General features: G+C 45.7%; 1 protein-coding gene across 1 annotated transcript; it reads left to right on the top strand.

Moving 5' to 3' along the window:
• Positions 1–944: 944 nt before the first annotated feature.
• Positions 945–19,126, top strand: FMO3 (flavin containing dimethylaniline monoxygenase 3; the record flags this gene model as incomplete). The annotated part of the gene is given in 12 exon segments (XM_080698389.1): positions 945–1,026; positions 1,029–1,075; positions 7,207–7,392; positions 9,678–9,840; positions 11,160–11,288; positions 11,291–11,317; positions 13,126–13,312; positions 16,182–16,402; positions 16,405–16,502; positions 16,506–16,533; positions 17,810–17,882; positions 18,784–19,126. Coding segments are annotated over 12 exon segments (1,584 nt in total).
• Between the last annotated feature and the right edge of the window lie 431 nt (positions 19,127–19,557).

Raw genomic sequence — 19,557 nt, 5'->3', positions numbered from 1 at the left:
GCTCGGCTCCTCAAATCGGGCCCTTCTGTGTTTCCAGAAGGGAGACTTGTTGGTACAACAGAACCTTTCCTTAGAGTCCAGGTGCACAGCCTTTGTTTATAGATTCTATAGTTTCAAAGAAAAAATAAATAAAAGAATCATTATTCCCTTAATACCCTAGGGGTTTCGCCTTACAGCTCTTGGGAAGCTGTAATCACCGTTTTGTGTTTTGGAACCAGGACTGGAGACCTCATTCAGCCTTCCCCCATCCCTTTCTTTCTCTGCTCCTGCACATACACACACACACACCCTCCCCAGTCCTCCTTTTCTCTCTACCACACTCAGTCCTCTTCCAGATTTTTACCAGGGCTCTCCACCATGGAAAATACAAAGAATTCTTTACTTTAAGAATAATAACTCCTCCCCCTTCCTCCATTTTTACATCCAAAGACCTTGTTAAAGCCATTCCCTCCTACACGTAGAGGATGGCTAGTTCTCTGGGGAGAAGCTGGCCGGTGGAGAGGTAAGGTCTCTTACAGTCAGGCATCCAGCCTGCACACAGGTAGTCTGGTTCCACACAGTAGATTTGATTCTAGAGCTGAACCCATTCTTTGTTAGCTCTGAAACTCTGATGAAGTGCTTCTGAGTCTCAGGGCGTCAGAGTTTCATTTGCAGTTGAGAGCCCTGGACCTGTTTTCTTCAGGGCCGTTCCTGCTGTGGCATTCCCTGCCTCTGCTCTTATTTGGCGTGTTGAATGATCAGGAGAAGCGGCCAGGTTTGGCCTCTCATTGTAGCCAAAATGGAATAGATCCTAAGTGTGAGCTTATAATGTGCTGCTACGCCTTCTTGTGTTAAGGTGAGGATCTTGATGTGCTGAACTCAGCTGCTCGTTTCTACTGAGAAACACTTTCAAAGGAGGTCCTTCTAGAAGAAGAAGCCCTCTCCAGAGTCTCCTACAGGCGACCATGGCCAAGAAAGTGGCCATCGTGGGAGCTGGCGTCCGTGGCCTGGCCGCCATCAGGAGCTGCCTGGAGGAGGGGCTGGAGCCACCTGCTCTGAGAGGAGCGATGATGTCGGGGGCCTGTGGAGGTGCTCGGTGAGTGGTGCACCCCTGGGGCACTGGAGGAGGAGGGCTGGGTTCCAAGGCAGTCAGACTGGATCAGTCCTGGAAAGTATACGCTGACCCCCCGCATCCCACTAATATCCGACCACCTCAAACTGCTTCACACTGCAGGCCTTGTCCCCAGAGAACACCTGCACCTCATCAGACATCGCCCCTGCATGGCAGAGCCTGAGTCTCCAAGGGCAGAGATCGCTGATGCTGGTCGTTAGCCAAAAGTATGAGCCCACCTTCCTGTGTCATTGAAAGGCTTTTATCATTTGTTACATTTTTTTTTTTAACATGGTACTGGGGACTGAATCCATGACATTCTACTTCTGAGCTACACTCCCAGCCCTATTTTATTTTTTATTTTGAAATGGTCTAAGTTTCCAAGAGTCTTGCTAAGTTTCTGAGGCTGGCCTCGGACCTGTGATCCTTCTATCTGAGCCTCCCAAGTACTAAGAGTACAGGAGTGCATCACTATACGTGGCTCATTTTTACTCTAAATTCCAAGAATACAATTGAAAAAAAAAAACAGATAAATCAACAAAACTTGACTAAGGTCAGAAGCCCTGAGTTCTAGTCTCAACTCTTGAGTTTTTCTAGGCAAGTTGTTTTGTTTCCTTTCTGGATTTCAAATTCTCACTTGTCAAATGCCGAGTTCATTAGTGAGGTTACATCTAATGTGCCTCCCCCGTTCTCGGAGGACATCACTCTATAATTCTGCCTGCTGGGCAGACATAAATTATCATAAATGCTAATTAGGGGCGTGGCTATTGATTCCTAATCCAGAGGGGACATGGTGGGTTTGCTATTGGTTCTCATTGCTGAACAAGCAGAATCAAGATATTCAATATAAATATTAAATATAAACACAATTTGTAAACGTCAAAAGTGAGGGCTAGAGCAACTCCTAGCCCCTCTGCCCTGCGTCTCCCTGTCACTGTGGTTGGATGTGAACGACACACAGGCAGCTTGAGCTGAAGGCGTCCCATTCGCACCGCTCACCTTGCAGCGTCCTTTCCCATGTCTGTCTCGGCTATCTATCGCTCAGCCCCTCCAGTGAAGCACAGCAGTGCTAACTCAGTCTGGATCCATCTCAAAGTTTTCTTGAATTTTTTTTGATCCTGTTAAATCAAAATTAGATGAGAGCTGGGAGTAGTAGCACATGCTTACAATCCCAGTACTTGGGACAGTGAGACAGGAGGACCCAGGTTCACAGGTTCAAGGCCAGCCTCAGCAGCCTGGAGAGAGCCTCTGCAACTTAGTGATACCCTGTTTCAAAATAAAATAAAATAGGGCTCGGAATGTAGCTCAGAGGTAGAATGCTCCTAGGTTTATTTCATTCCCAGTACCATCAAAATAAATAGATAAATAAATAAGTAAATAAACTAATGGTATAGCTCAGAGGCAGAATACCTCTAGGTTCAATCCTCAGCACCCCCAAAAATAAAAATATGACATGAGATGTAAGATCATTAATTTTTGTTTTATATTAGGGAATAAACAAGAGTTGATTTTTTCAAGAACCTCATTTATTTAAATTTACATTTTCTCAGGGGAAGTATGGCCAGCGTAATCTAAAATGGCTCTTTCTGTCTCATCAGTAACATCTAATTGTTGCAGGAGACCCTATTCTGACCCTAGTATGGAAATACTAGGGCCAGCTATCAAGTAGGTGCACTCTCCACCCAAAGTTTCCACTTCATCTGATGAGGCAAGCCGTGCTAGCCACCCAGGATCCTTCCGTAGCAAAGGGGTAAAAGCTTCCTTGGTGGCAGACCATCTTTGAAAGTCATAAGGTCAAAAAACAAGGGAAAATCTGGCATGAGGGTGAGCCCCGGTGCAGAAATCTTAACACGCTGATTATCCACTTATGCCCCAGATCTCAGAGTGCTACGAAGCAGAATTCAAATGCACACGTCCCAAAACATATACGGCCCTAAGAGTTTCAAATGAATACTTGAGAACAGTACAAGATAGCCCCCATGACAGTCAACTCGGTGGCAGAGGTTTGAGCCTTTGGAAAGGGCGTGCTGCCCAGATCTTAGTGGGTCTAGGGGGAGTCCTACAGGGAGAGCCCTGAGCTGGCCCTGAAGGACGCCCTCGGCCCCAGGCCGAGCAAGAGGACCACTGTGCGATAAGGCGCTAGAGGGCGCTGTTGCCGTCCGCGGTGTGAACGCGCCCACACTCACGTGGTTATTGGGAATGAGCCGCCAGTACCAGCCCCGCAGGAGAGATCAGCCCACGGGAGAGGCACAGAGGAGAAAACGCACGTGCTGTGTCCAGGGACGAATGCACAGTGGACCACTGTAGGCTGAAGGCTCATCTGGGAAGCCCTGGGGCGGACGCACAAGATACAAGTCAGCCCCTGGTTATCCACGAGAGAAATTGTCTTTCCTCTGTCAGATCCAGTGTAGAGTGACCAGCGGGGGTGTGAACACAGTCGGATGCTTGCAGCCTTAGCCTCCTCGGCACAGCCAGCCCTTCTTCCTTTGCTAAGAAATGTTGCTTGGCACGATGTATAAGCCGAGAGGGAATTTTGAAAATTTTGTTATATGAGCTTTCATCTTGCAAGCCTCCGTCTCGCAGAAGGTGTGCAGAAATCCAGAAACTTGATAATTCTGAACTTTCCACTGTGTGCTCTTTTTTTTTTCTGAGAAATGGGAACCAAATGGGGTTTAAACACTAGCAGCCCCATGTGTGCAAGCTCCAAGTCTCACATGCTCCTACATCAAGCAGTGGGTCCTCAAAAGACGTGATGGGCACTGCTGGAAAGAGTGCTCCATCACCAGTAAAGTTGTATCATTTTGATTGCAAAAGGGAAAAACAATAGCACCAGGACCACCTGGGCCTTTCCCCGCTCACTCATGAATTGGTTCTCTCAACAAACACCTACTGAGTACCTTATACATAGGCACTATGGCGGCAATAGCTACAGGTGAGGGGTTCACCGGGCAGCCAGCATTTGAATTCACTCTGTATTGGTGATTCCGATTACACATAATAGTGATAGTCATCGGTATACATTTGTACGTGAACATCCACAGTTTGATCGAGCTCTTCCTAGTACCCCGTCTTCTCTCTTCCCCTCCCTCCCCCGAGCCCCCTCCCCCGCTCTACCCCTGTCCCTTCTGTGTTCTGAGGTCCACTCTCCTGTCCATCCTTTTTCTCTGTCCCCTCCACATGCAAAATAGAACACATGACCCTTGGCTTTCTGAGTCTCCACTGGCATTTTTGACAGCAGAGAGAAAACTAGGGTTAAAAATGACTGTAACATGATGAGTGTGTAGTTAGGGCAGGGAGACCCAGCAGCTGGCGAGAGGGGAGGAAGAGAAGGCAGGAGGGAGATGGCTCCTGAGCTGCAGGGTGGGGGCCTTAGACCTGCAGAAGTGGGCGAGAGGCGAGGATGGGATCTGCGAGCACATCAAGGCCAATGGTTAAAATGCTAAAATGCTTGGCAGCCTTCTCGAATGGCCTTGACCTTGCCCTCCAGTTACTAAGAAGAGGGATGGGCGCAGTCATGATCTGAGCTGAGAGGAGCGGCTGTGCGCCCACAGCTGCCCGGACATCTGATCCTTGTGTCTGAGCTTCATTTCCACCTCCTTGGCGCCAAAGAGTTCCCATCTTGAAATAATGAAAGGCAGGCTCTCTGGAGCACTCGAGCGCTGTTATATAATACACTTTGCTTTTCGTTTGTCCAAAGAACAGTCTTTTAGGGGTAAATTCCAGGAACTTCTGTAAGGCTGGCAATAGTCCACAGGTGAAAGAAAAGAGATTGATTCAAGATGAAAATAACCCCAGGCCTCATCACCTCTGCCTCCCAGAGCAGAGTCTTGCAGAGTCTTGCATTTTTAAGCCATCCTCAGCCCACAGCCTGGCCCTCCACCCCTTCATGGGCCCCTGAGAAACCTCCTTCCCTCTTCCTCTCCTCATAGGCCTCAACAGGGGACACCAGCTGAGAGTGGACAGGAGGAAGCGCGAGCCTCCTCCTTCTGACCCCCATGAAATTGCAAAGGGAGGCTCAAACAGGCCAAATTTCTGAGTTCAGAAAAGTATGAGAAGCCGGGAGTGGTGGCACACGCTTGTAATCCCTGTGCTTGGGAGGTGGAGAGAGGACGATCACAGGTTCAAGGGCAGGCTCAGCAAGTAGTAAGACTCTCGGCAACCTAGTGAGACCCTGTTTAAAATAAATAGGGTTGGAGTTTAACTTGGAGGTAGAATGCCCTGGGTTCACTCTCCAGTATCAGAGGAGGAGGAGGAGGAGGAGGAGGAGGAGGAGGAGGAGGAGGAGGAGGAGGAGGAGAAGGAGGAAGAGAACTACAACAACTTTGAGGAGTGGAAGATTATGTTTTCTCCTTGAGGTGACACATGGAAGCCTGAGGACCCCTCCCCCTCCTGGAGACACAGGCCTTGCCATCTCTCCCAACACTTAGTCTCCATCTTCCAGAGGTTAGCAAGGGTGAGAGGAAGGCAGGCGTCTTGACTCCAGCCCAACACAACATTCCATCTGTCCTCTATTGCATAAGAGTTCCTTTGGGCCTTGGGACACAGGCGCCGCCAGCTCTCAAATGTACTTTTTTTAAAAAAAATTTGTATTGGTGCATTGTATTCATACATCGTAATGGGGTGCAAGATGGTAAAGACATCCATGCACACATCACCCCATTAGCGCTTACCCAGTTCCCATTCCATGCCCTCCCCCTCCCTCTTTCTCATGTTTGGCTTAGTGATTGGCATTGAAACGTTTATTAAAGTACATCATGTACATTAGAGAATCCCCCCCATCCCCTCAGTCAGGTCGCCTTATTTGCTCATCTATACTATCTCCTTCTTTGTCTAGAGTTCCTCCTATGGCCATTTTCTCCCTAGCTTTCCATATTAGGGAGAGCATCTGATTTCATATTTTTTGTGACTGACTAATGTCACTTAACATAACGTCCTCCAGTTCCATCCATTTCCCTGAAAATGAGGTAATTGTGTTCTTCTTTATGGCTGAGTAAAATTCCATTGTGTACATATGCAATAGTTTTGTGATCCATTCATTTGTTGATGGACATCTTGGCTGTTTCCATAGTTTGGCTATGGTGAATTGTGCAGCTGTGAACATAGATACACATGCATTAGTTTGACAGTTTGGTTTCCTTTCTTTTGGGTAGATACCCAGAGTGGTATTGCTGGATCAAATGGTAAGTTCGTTCTCATTCTTCTGAGGATCCTCCATACTGTTTTCCAAAGTGGTTGCACTAATTTACAGTCTCTCCAACAATGTATCAGAGTTACCATACCACTTCTCCACATCCTCCCCAGCATTTGTGGTTGTGCGTGTTTTGAATGATTGCCATTTTAGTTGGGATTAGGTGAAATCTCAGGGTAGTTCTTATTTGCATCTCTCTGATTGCTAATAGTGTTGAGCATTTTTCATGCATTTATTGGCCATTTGAATTTCTTTCTTCATTAAGTGTCTATTTAGCTCACTTGACCTTTTTTTGTGTGTGGTACTGGGGGTGGAACCCAGGGGCTTTTCTACTTCCCAGACCTATTTTAATATCTTACAGAGAACTTTTTGTTCACTTGTTTTTGGTACTGGGGATTGAATACAGGAGCATTCTACCTCTGAGCTATGCTCCCAGCCCTATTTTATTTTCAAACAGGGTCTTCTTAGATTGCTGAAAGCCTCACTAAATTGCTGGTGCTGGTTTCAAAGCTGTAATGCTACGATCCTCCTGTCTCAGGCTCCCAAGAACTAGGGTTATAGATATGTGCCACCATGCCTGGCCAGAGAACTTTTACTTTTTTTTTTTTTTTTTGGTGGTACTGGGGGTGGAATCCAGAGGCTTTCTACCTCTGGGCTATCCTCCCAGACCTATTTTATATTTTATTTGGAAACAGGGTCTCACTAAGTTGCTGAGTGCCTCAGTAAGTAGCTGAGGCTGGCTTTGAACCTGCACAATCCTCCTGTCTCAGTCTCCCAAGCACAGGGATTACAAGCATGTGCCACCATGCCCGGCTACTTTTTTTTTTTTTTTATATTTATAGGGCTTTAGCCAGCCAAGAATTGAGTCTTCTCCAAGGGGAGCAACACCATTCTTGGCTTCTTTTTAAGGCACTGTTGTGGGTTCTAGGACCAAGCAGAAGAAGGTAGAGCCAGCATTTACCACTCTGTGTTCACCAACTCTTCCAAGGAGATGATGTGCTTCCCAGACTTCCCGTACCCTGAGGACTACCCCAGCTACGTGCACCACAGCAAGCTCCGGGAGTACGTACAGACCTTCGCACAGAAGAACCTTCTAAAATACATACGGTTTGAGGTAGGGTCCTTGTCATCTACACTTGCTCTGAGTCCCTGTTGGGTTACAGAGGTCTAGAAACCAGCACCTGAGGTTTGGAAGCCTCACCAATCCAGTCAGTCGTTGCTTCAGATTGCAAATTACTCATGCACTGATTTTCCTTTCCGCCTATTCTCCACTGGCCTCTGAGAACTTTTAAAATACCATAGGAAATGCTGGCCGGAGCTGCCCCATGATGGTAAACTGTCCACCTTCGTGCTCTGGTGTTTTGGAAATAATCTGAACTTCTCTAGCCTGTTATTTAGACTGTGGCTCAGTGCCCGTGAGTTCCGGATCAAGGAAAGGTGGCATTTGCCAGGGACCCTGCCATTGTGGAAAGAGCAATAGCTTACATGAATGGCTAGTGTGGTCACCGCCACTAGTCCTCATCAGAAGTATTAAGAGTTAAGACACGGAAACATCATTTCCGCAAGTGACAATAATGTGTTACATCTCTTTGAAACTCTGAGCCTTAATTAGCTTCTGTCAAATACAAAACATACTTATCTAGTGCGTGGAATCATTAACAAGGTAGTTATTTTATCTGGAGTACTTCCAACATAGAGCTAAGACCAAACCTCCCAACTGCCCTTCGTCCCATCCACTTATTCACTCTGTTCATCCACCTGATTTGTGTGGTATTTCACACCATGAATTGTCTGAATTAACAGCATCAATTTCAGAAACCATTAACAGAGTTCCTGATTTGTGCTTGCAGTATTCTATGTGCTGTATATCAAAAAAGACATATAAGCCAGGCGTGGTGGCGCACGCGTGTAATCCCCTCGCTTGGGAGGCGGAGACAGGAGGATCGCGCTGGTTCGAAGCCAGCCGTGCTGGCTTAAGAGACCCTGTTTCCAAATAAAAAATGTATAAAATAGGTCTGGGAGTGTAGCCCGGAAGTAGAAGGGCTTCCAGGAACCCCAGTACCACACACACACACACACAAAAAAAGATGTCTAAGACTCATGTTTCCAAAAGGCTATAACCTATTGGGGGATCAAAATTAATATGTAAAAATAAATAAGGAAAGGAAAGAAAAAAGAAAAAAGGGGAAAGAGGAAGGGACGGGGGCAGAGCATGTACTTCGAAATGAATGAGCACTCTTCCCTGAGCTGCCCCAGGGAGCCTCGCAAGAACTGTCTGCTCATAACTCAGAGGCCAGCCCAGTGGCACAGGAGCCAGAGAAATGTGTCTCCTTGCTGAGAGCACAGTCTCTCCAAACAGAATCACAGCTCTGTTCATAAGGGAGAAGGGAGAATAGATGGCAGGGACAAGCAGTCTCTTCTTGGTGGGAATACTGGGAAAATCAATGAAAAGCCAATGAGAACAAAATCATGTGGACTTTTAATTATAACACTAGACACATAGACAAAACCCCAGACACTGCGCAGTTACTGGAATAGGCTGATCAGGAGACACAGACAGCATGGCTTTTATAAAGAGGATCCCAAGGAGCAGGAGGAAGGAAGTCAGAGGCTGGAGATGGGCTGGGTGGAGACCCAGGCAGCTGTCTGTGCAAGGGACTGACCAAGGCTCGACCACGGCATTGCAGCCATCATGAAAACCAAGGGAGAGACACTGAGATTGAGAGGAATGATTACTTAGCTCTAAGACAAAGATGGAGAGAAACAACAAGAAAACCAGTCGTGGGTTTGAAGCCTAGGTGGCTGGGGGGCGTTCATGTCATCTTTCAAAGAGATATGGAAACTGAAGCCAGCTTGGGCGGAAAGTGAGGAGACCAGTCATAACACCTTCTCCTGAGCAGCTGTGGTGGGCTTCTGATGGAGGGGCCCCACTAGACTGGGTAGCAGAAGGGCGCTCAAGGCGGGATCTGTGTGTGCTCGGCCTTCGGGAGTTGCTCATGGTGCCAAGGGAGGGCCTCTGTGCAGAGTGAGGAGGGAGCAAGCCTGGACCCTGGAGACGGAGACGTGCCCTCACTCACTGAGCAAGGGATGAGGAGGCGAGGGGAGGAAGCCAAGTCCGTGTAAGGAAGTGGTAAGAAAGGACAACGATTTCCTACCCTCCACCGTTCAGAAATACGCTGTGTCAGTTCCCTCCCTATCTACTCACAAGATGTCAAAAAGGAAGCAAACCCCAGGAGTCATTTTCCTTGAGACTTGGGGACTCGCCAAAGACTCCTATTTTGGTATCTTTCCATATATTTCTCAATGACCAGGATGCAATTATTCCTGCCACAGAAAATACTGAAAGATGAGGGGGGATGAAATTATAAATAGAAGGAAATTTTTCTGACTTTTTTAAAGACCCTGGTTTCCAGTATAAAGAAATATCCCAGCTTCCAAGTCACTGGCCAATGGGTGATTGTGACCAAAAAAGATCAGAAGCGGGAATCTGCTATCTTTGATGCTGTAATGATCTGTTCGGGACATCACGTGTACCCCAACCTGCCAACAGAGTCTTTTTCTGGTAAGTCTGAAATATATATAACAATCTGGGGAGTTATATGCAAAGACCATGGATTAAAATAGATCTAAGAGTGTACAAAAACTGTTCGTAAGATAGCGGTGAGTTCAAAAGAAAAAAAATTAAGTCTGATAATATGCCAAATATAACAGTAAATTGCCTTTTAAGTCCTTATAATAGAAGAATCAAAGACCTGCAAGTCAGAGGTCAGACAGGCATTAGTTCTTATGCCATGGACAATCACTCAATACAAGTCTTGGCAGTACATGGGGTCTCTGGGTAGAGTTACATTAAAAATATCAAATAATTTAAAGAAAGGCACGTTTCCTTACTTATAGAAACACACTAAGATTCTAATTTTATCTCCAGCCACAATTTGTAAGTTAATTCTGTCAGTCTCAGTGGTTTGTATATACAAGCACATGTGTATAGATGCTAACACACCTCATTACCATCCCAAAGTGGCCAACGTCAAATAAATGAAATGCACACAAAAACTTCCTGACCTCCATTCCACTACTCTTCCTGCCCACATTCCACTCAAAGATAGAACCCCATCTTTAGGCATGATGTTGATAGGCTAGAGATAGAAAAGAGTGAAGGCTCAGGAAGAAAAGAAGATTAAGCTGTTAAGGTCAACAGTATTCAGTTGTTACAAGCATGGGACCAGATCGTCTGAGCTTAACTCTTCTACTAGTTCCTTTCCACTGAAATTCTTTTTTCCAATTTCCTCATCTTTTAAAAATAGAGATAGTGGTGTGTGGTTGGCACACATTTGTAATCCCAGTACTTGGAAAGTGAAACAGTAGGATCACAGGTTCAAAGACAACAGCTTCAGCAAGTAGTAAGACTCTCATCAACCTGGCAAGATCCTATTTCAAAATAAAAATAAAATAGGGCTGAGGGTGTAGCTTGGAGGTAGAGTGCCCCTGAGCTCAATTCCCAGTACCACACACACACACAAAAAAAAAAATTTAAATTAAATAGGGATAATGGTACTTATCACTCAGGGATGCTGTCAAGAGTAAATTGTTAAAATATATAAAAAACTTAGCAGAGAATCTAGCCTACATTAAGTACTTAATACATATTAACTAGTATTGTCAAAGTATAAATATTAATGGCTTAAAAATTAAGATTCCAGTAGTAATTATTTGGGGGATTCATGTTAAAAACCACTAAATAAGATAAATGCGTTTCAACTTGGGAACTTGTAAAATTAAGTCTGATAACAGGTTTTCTTTAAAAAGAAAAAAAAAGTAAGAAACCAAATCTTCATCATCTCTGAAAAGGAACTCAAACCACTACCATTTTCCACGTAGGCTTCGACCAGTTTCAAGGCAACTCCCTCCACAGCCGGGATTATGAGGGCCCGGAAGGCTTCCAGGGGAAGAGGGTCCTCGTGATTGGCCTGGGGAACTCAGGGTCCGACATTGCTGTTGGCCTCAGCCGGGGGCTACACAAGTACCTGACATAAAAGGTTTGGGGATGAACCCCGAGGGCAGAGCTGCTGCTAAATCCACAGCCAAGGCACCAGCAATGGTGTTCACCAGGACATACTGCCTCTGTCCATGCCTTTAAGTCAGGAGGACTTGAGACCTCTCTGTGCAGGTCAAGTGATGTGGGCCATTCCTACCCACATCCAGAGGTACATGGTCCAGTGTGTGTAGGTATATAAGTGAATGTGACTGTGCACAGATGGTTGTTTTAATTTTATGCTCTGATAACCTCCAAGTCGATTGGTTCCTATTTATTTATTTGGCACTACTTCTTATCACCTACCAGGTGAGAGACGCTGCACTTACCTCTATGAAGTTCTGGAACGTGTCCACCGCTAGAGTTTTACTATCACTTATTCATTTGACAGCAAATGTTTAACAAAAGCCGGGCGTGGTGGTGCACGCTCATACTCCCCACACTTGGGAGGCTGAGACAGGAGGATCGCACAGGTTCAAAGCCAGCCTCAGCTACTTAGTGAGGCTCTCAGCAACCTAGTGAGACCCTGTTTCCAAATAAAAGAAATATAAAAAAAAACAATAGGTCTGGGAGTATAGCCCGGAGGTAGAAAGCCTCTGGGTTCCATCCCAACACCACACACACAAAAATGTTTAACAAATCCCAGGCCCATAAGTGCTGTGTAGATGCCTGTTTCATCACTCTGAACCTCCCCAATTAGGATATATAATTACAATGCGCCAGTAAAAGTATATTTAGAAAAAGCACAGACATGGATTAGCCTAGCTCCTGACTTCAAGGAGCAGTCAGTGGGAGGAGATGGGGTGAGAGGCACGGGAACCTTCACAAAGAGAAGTAAGGAGTTTTCCACACCATGAGAGGAGAACCTAACGCCCTGGGTGAAGCCACAGGAGGCTCCCCGAGAGCTTGCAGGTGAGCTCTTCAAGATCACTGGACCCTCGAGAAACCCAACACATTTTTAAGGAAACAGATACTCTGTAATTTTGTGGGTGTGTGTGGTGCTGAGGAAGAAACCCAAGGCATCCAACCTCTGTGCTACGCTCTCAGCTAAATTTTATCTTTTATTTGAGACAGGGTCTTGTTAAGTTGCTGAGGCTAGCCTTGAACCTGTGATCTTCCTTTTTCAACCTTCCAAGTACTGGGATTACAGGTATGGGGCAACATGTTCAGCCTCAATAAAATTTTAAATAGATGTAAAGAAAACCCAAAGTTTTCTAAATTAAAGATTCTCTGAACAATCTCAACAATGGCAAAATAATCCGAAAGCCAAGCTCGCCTTGGAGCTGAGGCAGCGGCCATGTCTGGATGCCCAGAAGTCCTGGGGTATGTGTGCAGGAAGGATGAGAAAATGGAGAAACTGGGGACAGAAAACAGAACTGAATCTGTGCTATATCTCCTCAACCTACTTAGCTAGAGATTCAGCTACATTTTCCCCATTCCACCCATCCATTTCCAGCCCCAGAGACCAGCGTCACTGAGCCCCAGAATCACTGTGTTGGCTGGTCTCTACTACCCTACCATCTTAGTCTATGGGCACATGAAGATCAAGCCTATCATGGTGAAATATGGAGCCTTCTGGTTCCAAGGGGATGATCCTCATTTTTTCAACAACTACACATCAGCCCTCTGGGGTAGAAAGAGGGAAGTCCCGCCTCCACCCAATTTCACTTATGGACTTTGCATCGAGACCCACCTCTTGGAAAGTGCTTCTATGGAACATTGAGAGAAACACCCAGACGTGTCCGGGGAATGGTGTCATGTTAGCTTATTCCTTACAAGGCGACACTGACGTCTTGTTGCTCTTCCCACCAGGTCATCACCAGAAGTGGCTCATGAGTTGGGTTTGGGACGATGGCTATCCTTGGGACGTGGTGTATGTCACCCGCTTTGCAAGCTTTCTTCGCAATTTCCTTCCTTCCTTCGTCTCAGACTGGTTATACGTGAAGAAGATGAACACGTGGTTTAAGCACGAGAACTATGGCCGGATGCCTTTAAACCGGTACTATAAATAATGTGCATATCCTCACGTGAAAAATAGGGTGCTAATTCAAGTGAATTATTTCTCTCCATATCTGACTGTAGTGGTTTCATGGAAATTGGTAGGATGAAATTAAGAACTGCAGGCAACATGATATACCCAAAGATCACACATAGGGTGTGCAGAACTTATTGAAATTAGTGGAAAAAGATGTACGGGAGAATCCAAGATAGAAATGGACGGGCACACACGTCTTCCTGATATGAAGGGCTCGTTTAGAATAATGACAACTTACTGGGCTGAACAGACTCATGTTATTTTACTTCAGGATATCCTGAACAATATCTTCTCCATGCTTACAGGTGAATGGGAATCCCAATAATATCTGCTTCTCAAGACTGTTGTACCATTCAGTAAGATAAAAAATAGATCGGTGAGCTTGGAAACTATGAAGCTTCTAAGCAACATTTAGCAATGCAATCAATATGTCTCAGCAAGAAGGAACTCTTAAAACAGAAGTGGCCATGTCCTCCGCCCCTCAAGTCTTCACATTTTTGCAAAGGGCAGTCAGGAGACACAGAACATGTAAAGCAATGGAGATTCACAGAATTGATATGGCGGTAAAATTAGAAAGATTCATGTATTTACTTCTTTTGGCAATAGCCCAATTTTCACTGATTAGGGAGGCATTCTGATTAGAAGAATCAGTATGTCAATTTAAAAAAAAAAGAATACTTAAGTGGGTAAGAAAAGAATGGATTCACTAAGAAATTTTACTGTCAATCCCAGGCAAGCCAAAAAGTCTCACTGTGTTTAGAATAAATAATTAAGAAAAGTACAGAGGAACTGTAAATCAGAATAGCGAGTGCTGGGCTGAGGATCCAACCCTCATTCCAAAGTGCTTCTCTAACTGGCTCGCAGCCATATCCCCAAGGAAAAAACTGAAGGAGATTTTACACATTTAAAATTATAAGCCAGGCATGGTGGCACACGCTTGGAATCCCAGCATTTGGGAGTGAGGCCCTTTGCAACTCAGTAAGACCCTGTTTCAAAATAAGCAATAAACGATAGGGCTGGGGGTTAGCTCGGAGGTAGAATGCCTTTGAGTTCCATCTCCAGTACCACAAAAAAATTATATTAGTTTAATAGGTCCTAACACTTGAGCTGGCTAAGATGTTTAATCTTAGAAAAGGAACAACAAGTTATATTTTGGCTTCCTCATTTAGACAATTAAAATATAACTTTGGAAATCCATTTATTCTAAGAACTTCTCTCCCAAAAAGTTCCAGTATTCCTAAATTGCCATGACATCTTTCACTCTTCCCTTAGTGGGAGTGGGAGGGCAGAAGAAGAGAAGAATCAGGAGAGAAAAACAGGCCTGACCTATTTTTTGCCACCTAAGAAGGCAAAAGAAGAGGTTGCAGAGTTAGACGGGTAGGAAATGGCGTGGAAATAGAGGTGAACTTCAGAATTTCCAGAGCTTCTTTGGCTATGAGATACTCAAAGGAAATTCCAGCATCTCTGAAGGAAATATAAGTCAACATGAAATATGCTGTCATGAAAAATATTATTCCTGGAATTTGGGCAAGCGAGCTCAGTGTCAACATCATTATATTTCATTTTGCGACCTCAGCCGATGGGAAAAATCAAACATGGCAATAAGACGCCCCGCCGCAGATCCTCGAGGCCTTCCCCATGTAAGACCCTAAAGTTGTGCTGAGTTCGCTTATTTTTTTTAATTTGATCTCACTTATTTTTAAAACTTTTATTTTATTTGTTTTTTTTTTTAAACTGGGGCATTGGAATTTTACATCATATTGGGGTAGAGTGTCAGAAAACTACATGTCACAGCTCTTGGTGCCCTCCCACCTGGCCAGGCCCCTCCCTTCCTCCCCTCTCTACACATGTCCTTGAGATGGGAATTGGCAATTGTGCACACATTCATAGCATTACTTCAAGTGTTGCGTTCTTTATGACTTTGTTCCTCTCCCTAATACCCCTCTGCCACTCCCCTGGAGTCTCTGTTCATCTAGTTGATGTTGCCTGATTTCCAAACGTCTTTCTAGCTTCCACATATAAGAGAAAACATACTCCCATCTGCCCCAGCGATAGCCCTCCTGGGCATCTCCCCAGAGGAAATGAAATCGAAATATTATAACGATACTCGCATTGCTGGTTTTGTTTATGTGCGTGGTGTCGGTTAAAATGTTTCCTTCATCAGGTCCCCTCCTCCACCACCTCCCTCCCCTGGACCCCTCCGCCGCTCCCCTGGGGTGTCTTCTCCTCCGTCTAGAGTCCCTTTTGCATTCCAGTTTCTCCCCCACGTCCACATATGAGGGAAGACATTCATTGCTTTGTGACTGGCTGATCTCACTTAGCACCAGCACTCTCTAATTCCATCCGTTTCCCTGCAAAAACATAACTTTGTTCTTCTTTTGGGTTGAGTAGAATTCTACTGTGTGTTTATCCCATGATTCCCATAAGGACGATTCCGTCACTGTCCCCAAAGTGCACAGAAAAAAAAACAAAGAGCAGTCACAGCCAGTAAGAGGTGGGGCCGCTGCAGATCGGGCAGCCCGCGCCGGTCTATGCTCTCGTCCACTGTATTGTGTCTAGAATTGGTTTTATCCTCATCTTCTTCATGCATCTTCAAAAAGTAGAAATACACACGAGAGAATTTTCAAGACCCACGGGATAAAAGAGGGAGCTGCAACAGACATTCTTGGGAACTGTCAGTGACAAAAGGAATTGCCACAAGAGAAGAGACCTCAGTGGCCTCCATGCTGATGTTTCACTGGCCAAGTCTGGTCACCATTCTGTGGGATGTTGTAGGGATTTCTTGGAATGAGGCATTTTATGGCAAAGGTGTTTGCCTCTTGCTTCTGCACGGTTCCCTGAGGAAGGAGTCCGCGTTCAACGACGAGCTTCCGGCCCGCATCCTGTGCGGCACGGTGTCCATCAAGCCCAGCGTGAAGAAGTTCATGGAGACCTCAGCTGTGTTCGAGGATGGGACCATTATCGAGGCTGACTGTGCCATCTTCGCGACAGGCTATGGCTACGCCTACCCCTTCCTGGATGACTCCATCATCAAAAGCACAAACCACGAGGTCACCTGTTTAACGGCATCTTCCCGCCCCAGCTAGAGAAGCCCAGCTTGGCTGTGATCGGCCTGGTCCGGTTCCTCGGGGCCGCCATCCCCACGGTTGACCTGTAGGCCTGCTGGGCTGCTAAAGTGTTTACAAGTAGGTGGCCATTCTGTCTGGTGTTTGCTTAGTCAACAGGAATTTACTGAGCACTTACTGTATGCCAAGCATTATTCCAGAGACTCAAAGGGAGCCAGACATGCTCCTCGACTTTACGAGCTTAAAATGGGGGTGCGGGTGGGGAGCCACAATGGGGGGAGTTTGGGGTCTTCTGGTGGGGGAAGTTGGGCAGTGAGATATTGCATGGACGAGCATACGGAAAGGCAAAGAGATAGAATGCACAGACTGTGTGAGGGATGGGAAACGTTGGCGTAAGGGACTGGAAAGCAGAGGCAGGGCTGGTAAGAAACTGCCTTTGTTATCGTTAGCAGAATGACAATTCGCAGATACAAAGACCGGAGAAGTAGACGCACCTTCTCTGGGAATGGCAACGCCGGCCGCAGTAAGACTGTGATGGCAGAGATGTTTGTAGCGTCAAACCATCCACCTCGCACCTCTGTAACGTTAGAGAGGGCCTAGCCCACAGTGTGCCTCAGGTATACTCGCGAGCACAGCAGCGTACTCCTTTCTCCAAATCCCCGTCTGCCTCCTCTTCTTAAGACTTCCCTCAAGGAATGGCCTGGTAAGCCAGCTCCTTCTGGGGTGGCGACCACTAAGCAAGAAGGTGAGAGGACGCGAGGTGTTTTAGTGTGAGCCCGCGGCGAGGAGGATGCACACGGGGACGTGCGTTAAGTTGTAGAGTTTTGTAAAATTTCACTACATCATTGGAGACTTTTTCTGACTGACAACTGTCAGCCATCTCACCTGTGAATAACCTACACAAAAGAGCAATCTCCACTGCTGGTGTCCCTTATTAAATAGTTTAAACAAAATGGATATCTACTGATAAGACAGTGAAGCCCCGCAGGACCTGGATTATGATCAAAAGTGCCTAAATCACAGTGACTGACTGTGTGTGAGTGCGTGTGTGTGTGTGTGAGTGTGTGTGTGTGTGTGTGAGTGTGTGTGTGCATGTGTGTGTTGGTGGGGATGAAACCCAGAGACATTCCAGCTCTGAGCTGTATCCCAGCCCTATTTTTTATTTTGAAACAGAGTCTTACTAAATTGTTGAAAGCTTTGCTAAATTGCTCGAACCGGTCTTGAACCTGTGATCCTCCTGTTTGAGCCTTCCAAGTACTGGGATTACAGGCATATGCCACCACACCTGGCTTCCTACATCATTTTTTTCATAAATACTAAATTAATTCCATCATGTATGGCTCTATGTTTCTGATTTCTTTGCCTTTCTTAACATTTCTCTTCACTTCCTTATCAGAGTCATGTGCCCTACCAACCACAAAGGAAATGATGCATGACACCAGCGAGAAGATGGGAAAGAAACTCAAGTGGTACGCAACCGGACCTGCTAATGGTCCCCAACCTGCCTCTACGTGAAAAACATTATTATGCTCTATAATATTTGTCCTAGTCAGAGATCACATTTTTTTTTTTTTTTTGCAGATCTGGGGATGGAACCCAGGGGCATTTGACCTCCGAGCTACACCCCCTGCCCTATTTTTTATCCTTTATTTTGAAACCAGGTCTCACTGAGTTGAAAAGGGCCTCACTAAGTAGCTGAGGCTGTCTGTGAACCATTATCCTCCTGTCTCAGCCTCCCAAAGAGATCACATTTTTAAAATACTTTCTACAACTAAGAACTGTTAGATGAGTAAAGAGTCATCACACTTTTATATAATGCTAGAACAGCACTGTTGACCATGCAGTTAGACAGTCCACCAAACCACAGAAATGCCCAGCTCAAATGACTATAGTGCTGAAGTCGAGAAATGACTCGATGGCTCCCCTAAAGCTCAAAATTAGGGCAGATTCTAAGAATAATCGTATGTTAAGGAATAAACTAATTTGGCTACATCTCAGTGGCACAGCACTTGTGTGGCATGCACAAGACCCTGGGTTCAGTCCCTAGCACCTCAAAGAAAAGTATAAAGTAGGTTACTCAGTCACCTTGAACCAGAGAGTCAGTTCACTCCAAGCCACAAGGTCAGAGGTAAAATCCCAGAATTATACCAAACTAGAGATGAGGAAGAAGAAGAGGAAAAACTCACGCAGCCAAAGAATAAACAGTGAGTTTAACTTTGTAGAAACATAAAAGATCAAGGTAAGAGGTTAGAACTGGAAGCACTGAACAGAATGTTATTTTTTCGGAGACAGACAATGCTAGAAATGAATTTCTGTTTGCCACTGTGGCTTCCCTTCCGATATGTTCTTTTTCCCCCTCCCCCCCTTTAGGTTTGGCCAGAGCCACACTCTGCAGACAGCTTACATCACATACATGGACGAGCTGGGCTCCTTCACAGGGGCCAAGCCCAACATCCCCTGGCTCTTCCTGACGGACCCCCGGCTGGCCCTAGAGGTGTACTTCGGTCCCTGCAGTCCATACCAGTTTCGACTTATGGGACCAGGGAAGTGGGAGGGGGCCAGAGATGCCATCTTTACCCAGTGGAGCCGGACAGTGAGGCCAACCAGGACAAGAGCAGTGAGGGAGGCTCAGCGGCCCCATCCTTTTTACCAATTGCTTAAGATGCTCCCGTTGCCAGTGCTCCTTCCAGCTGCCTGGCTCACATTTTACTAATGACCAAAGCAGCCGGAGATTTTAATCACAGAATACAACACCCATCCCCTCACACATAATCACCACAAAGCCCCGCCTTTCCTTCCTGTGGATGTAAAAATGAGTCCTGGGTCATTAAATCAAAGTACAAATAAAATGGAAGACATCTAGTCTCTGCTGCTGATGAGAAGCTGTTCTATAAAAAGAATTTTCAGGTGCTGAGTTGAATTCAGGGAGGTGTGAGGTAGACAAGAAAGAAGAGGGGAAGTTGAATAGCTATATACAGAGATTTGGGGCTCAACAAAGCCCAGTAAGCTTTGTAAGGGGGTGATTTATCTTGTCCATTAGAGTCTGTCAACCCAAGTCTTTTCTACAATAACTGAAGGACTTAACTATAAATAAATAAAGACAAGTTTATGCCAATATAACAACTTAGAGACAAAGAACCAATC

Source organism: Muscardinus avellanarius, assembly GCF_963383645.1.
Source record: "Muscardinus avellanarius genome assembly, chromosome: 7".
NCBI classification, from domain to species: Eukaryota; Metazoa; Chordata; class Mammalia; order Rodentia; family Gliridae; genus Muscardinus; species Muscardinus avellanarius.
Note: the sequence above shows the minus strand (reverse complement) of the source record. Positions and strands in the feature narration are given on the sequence as shown.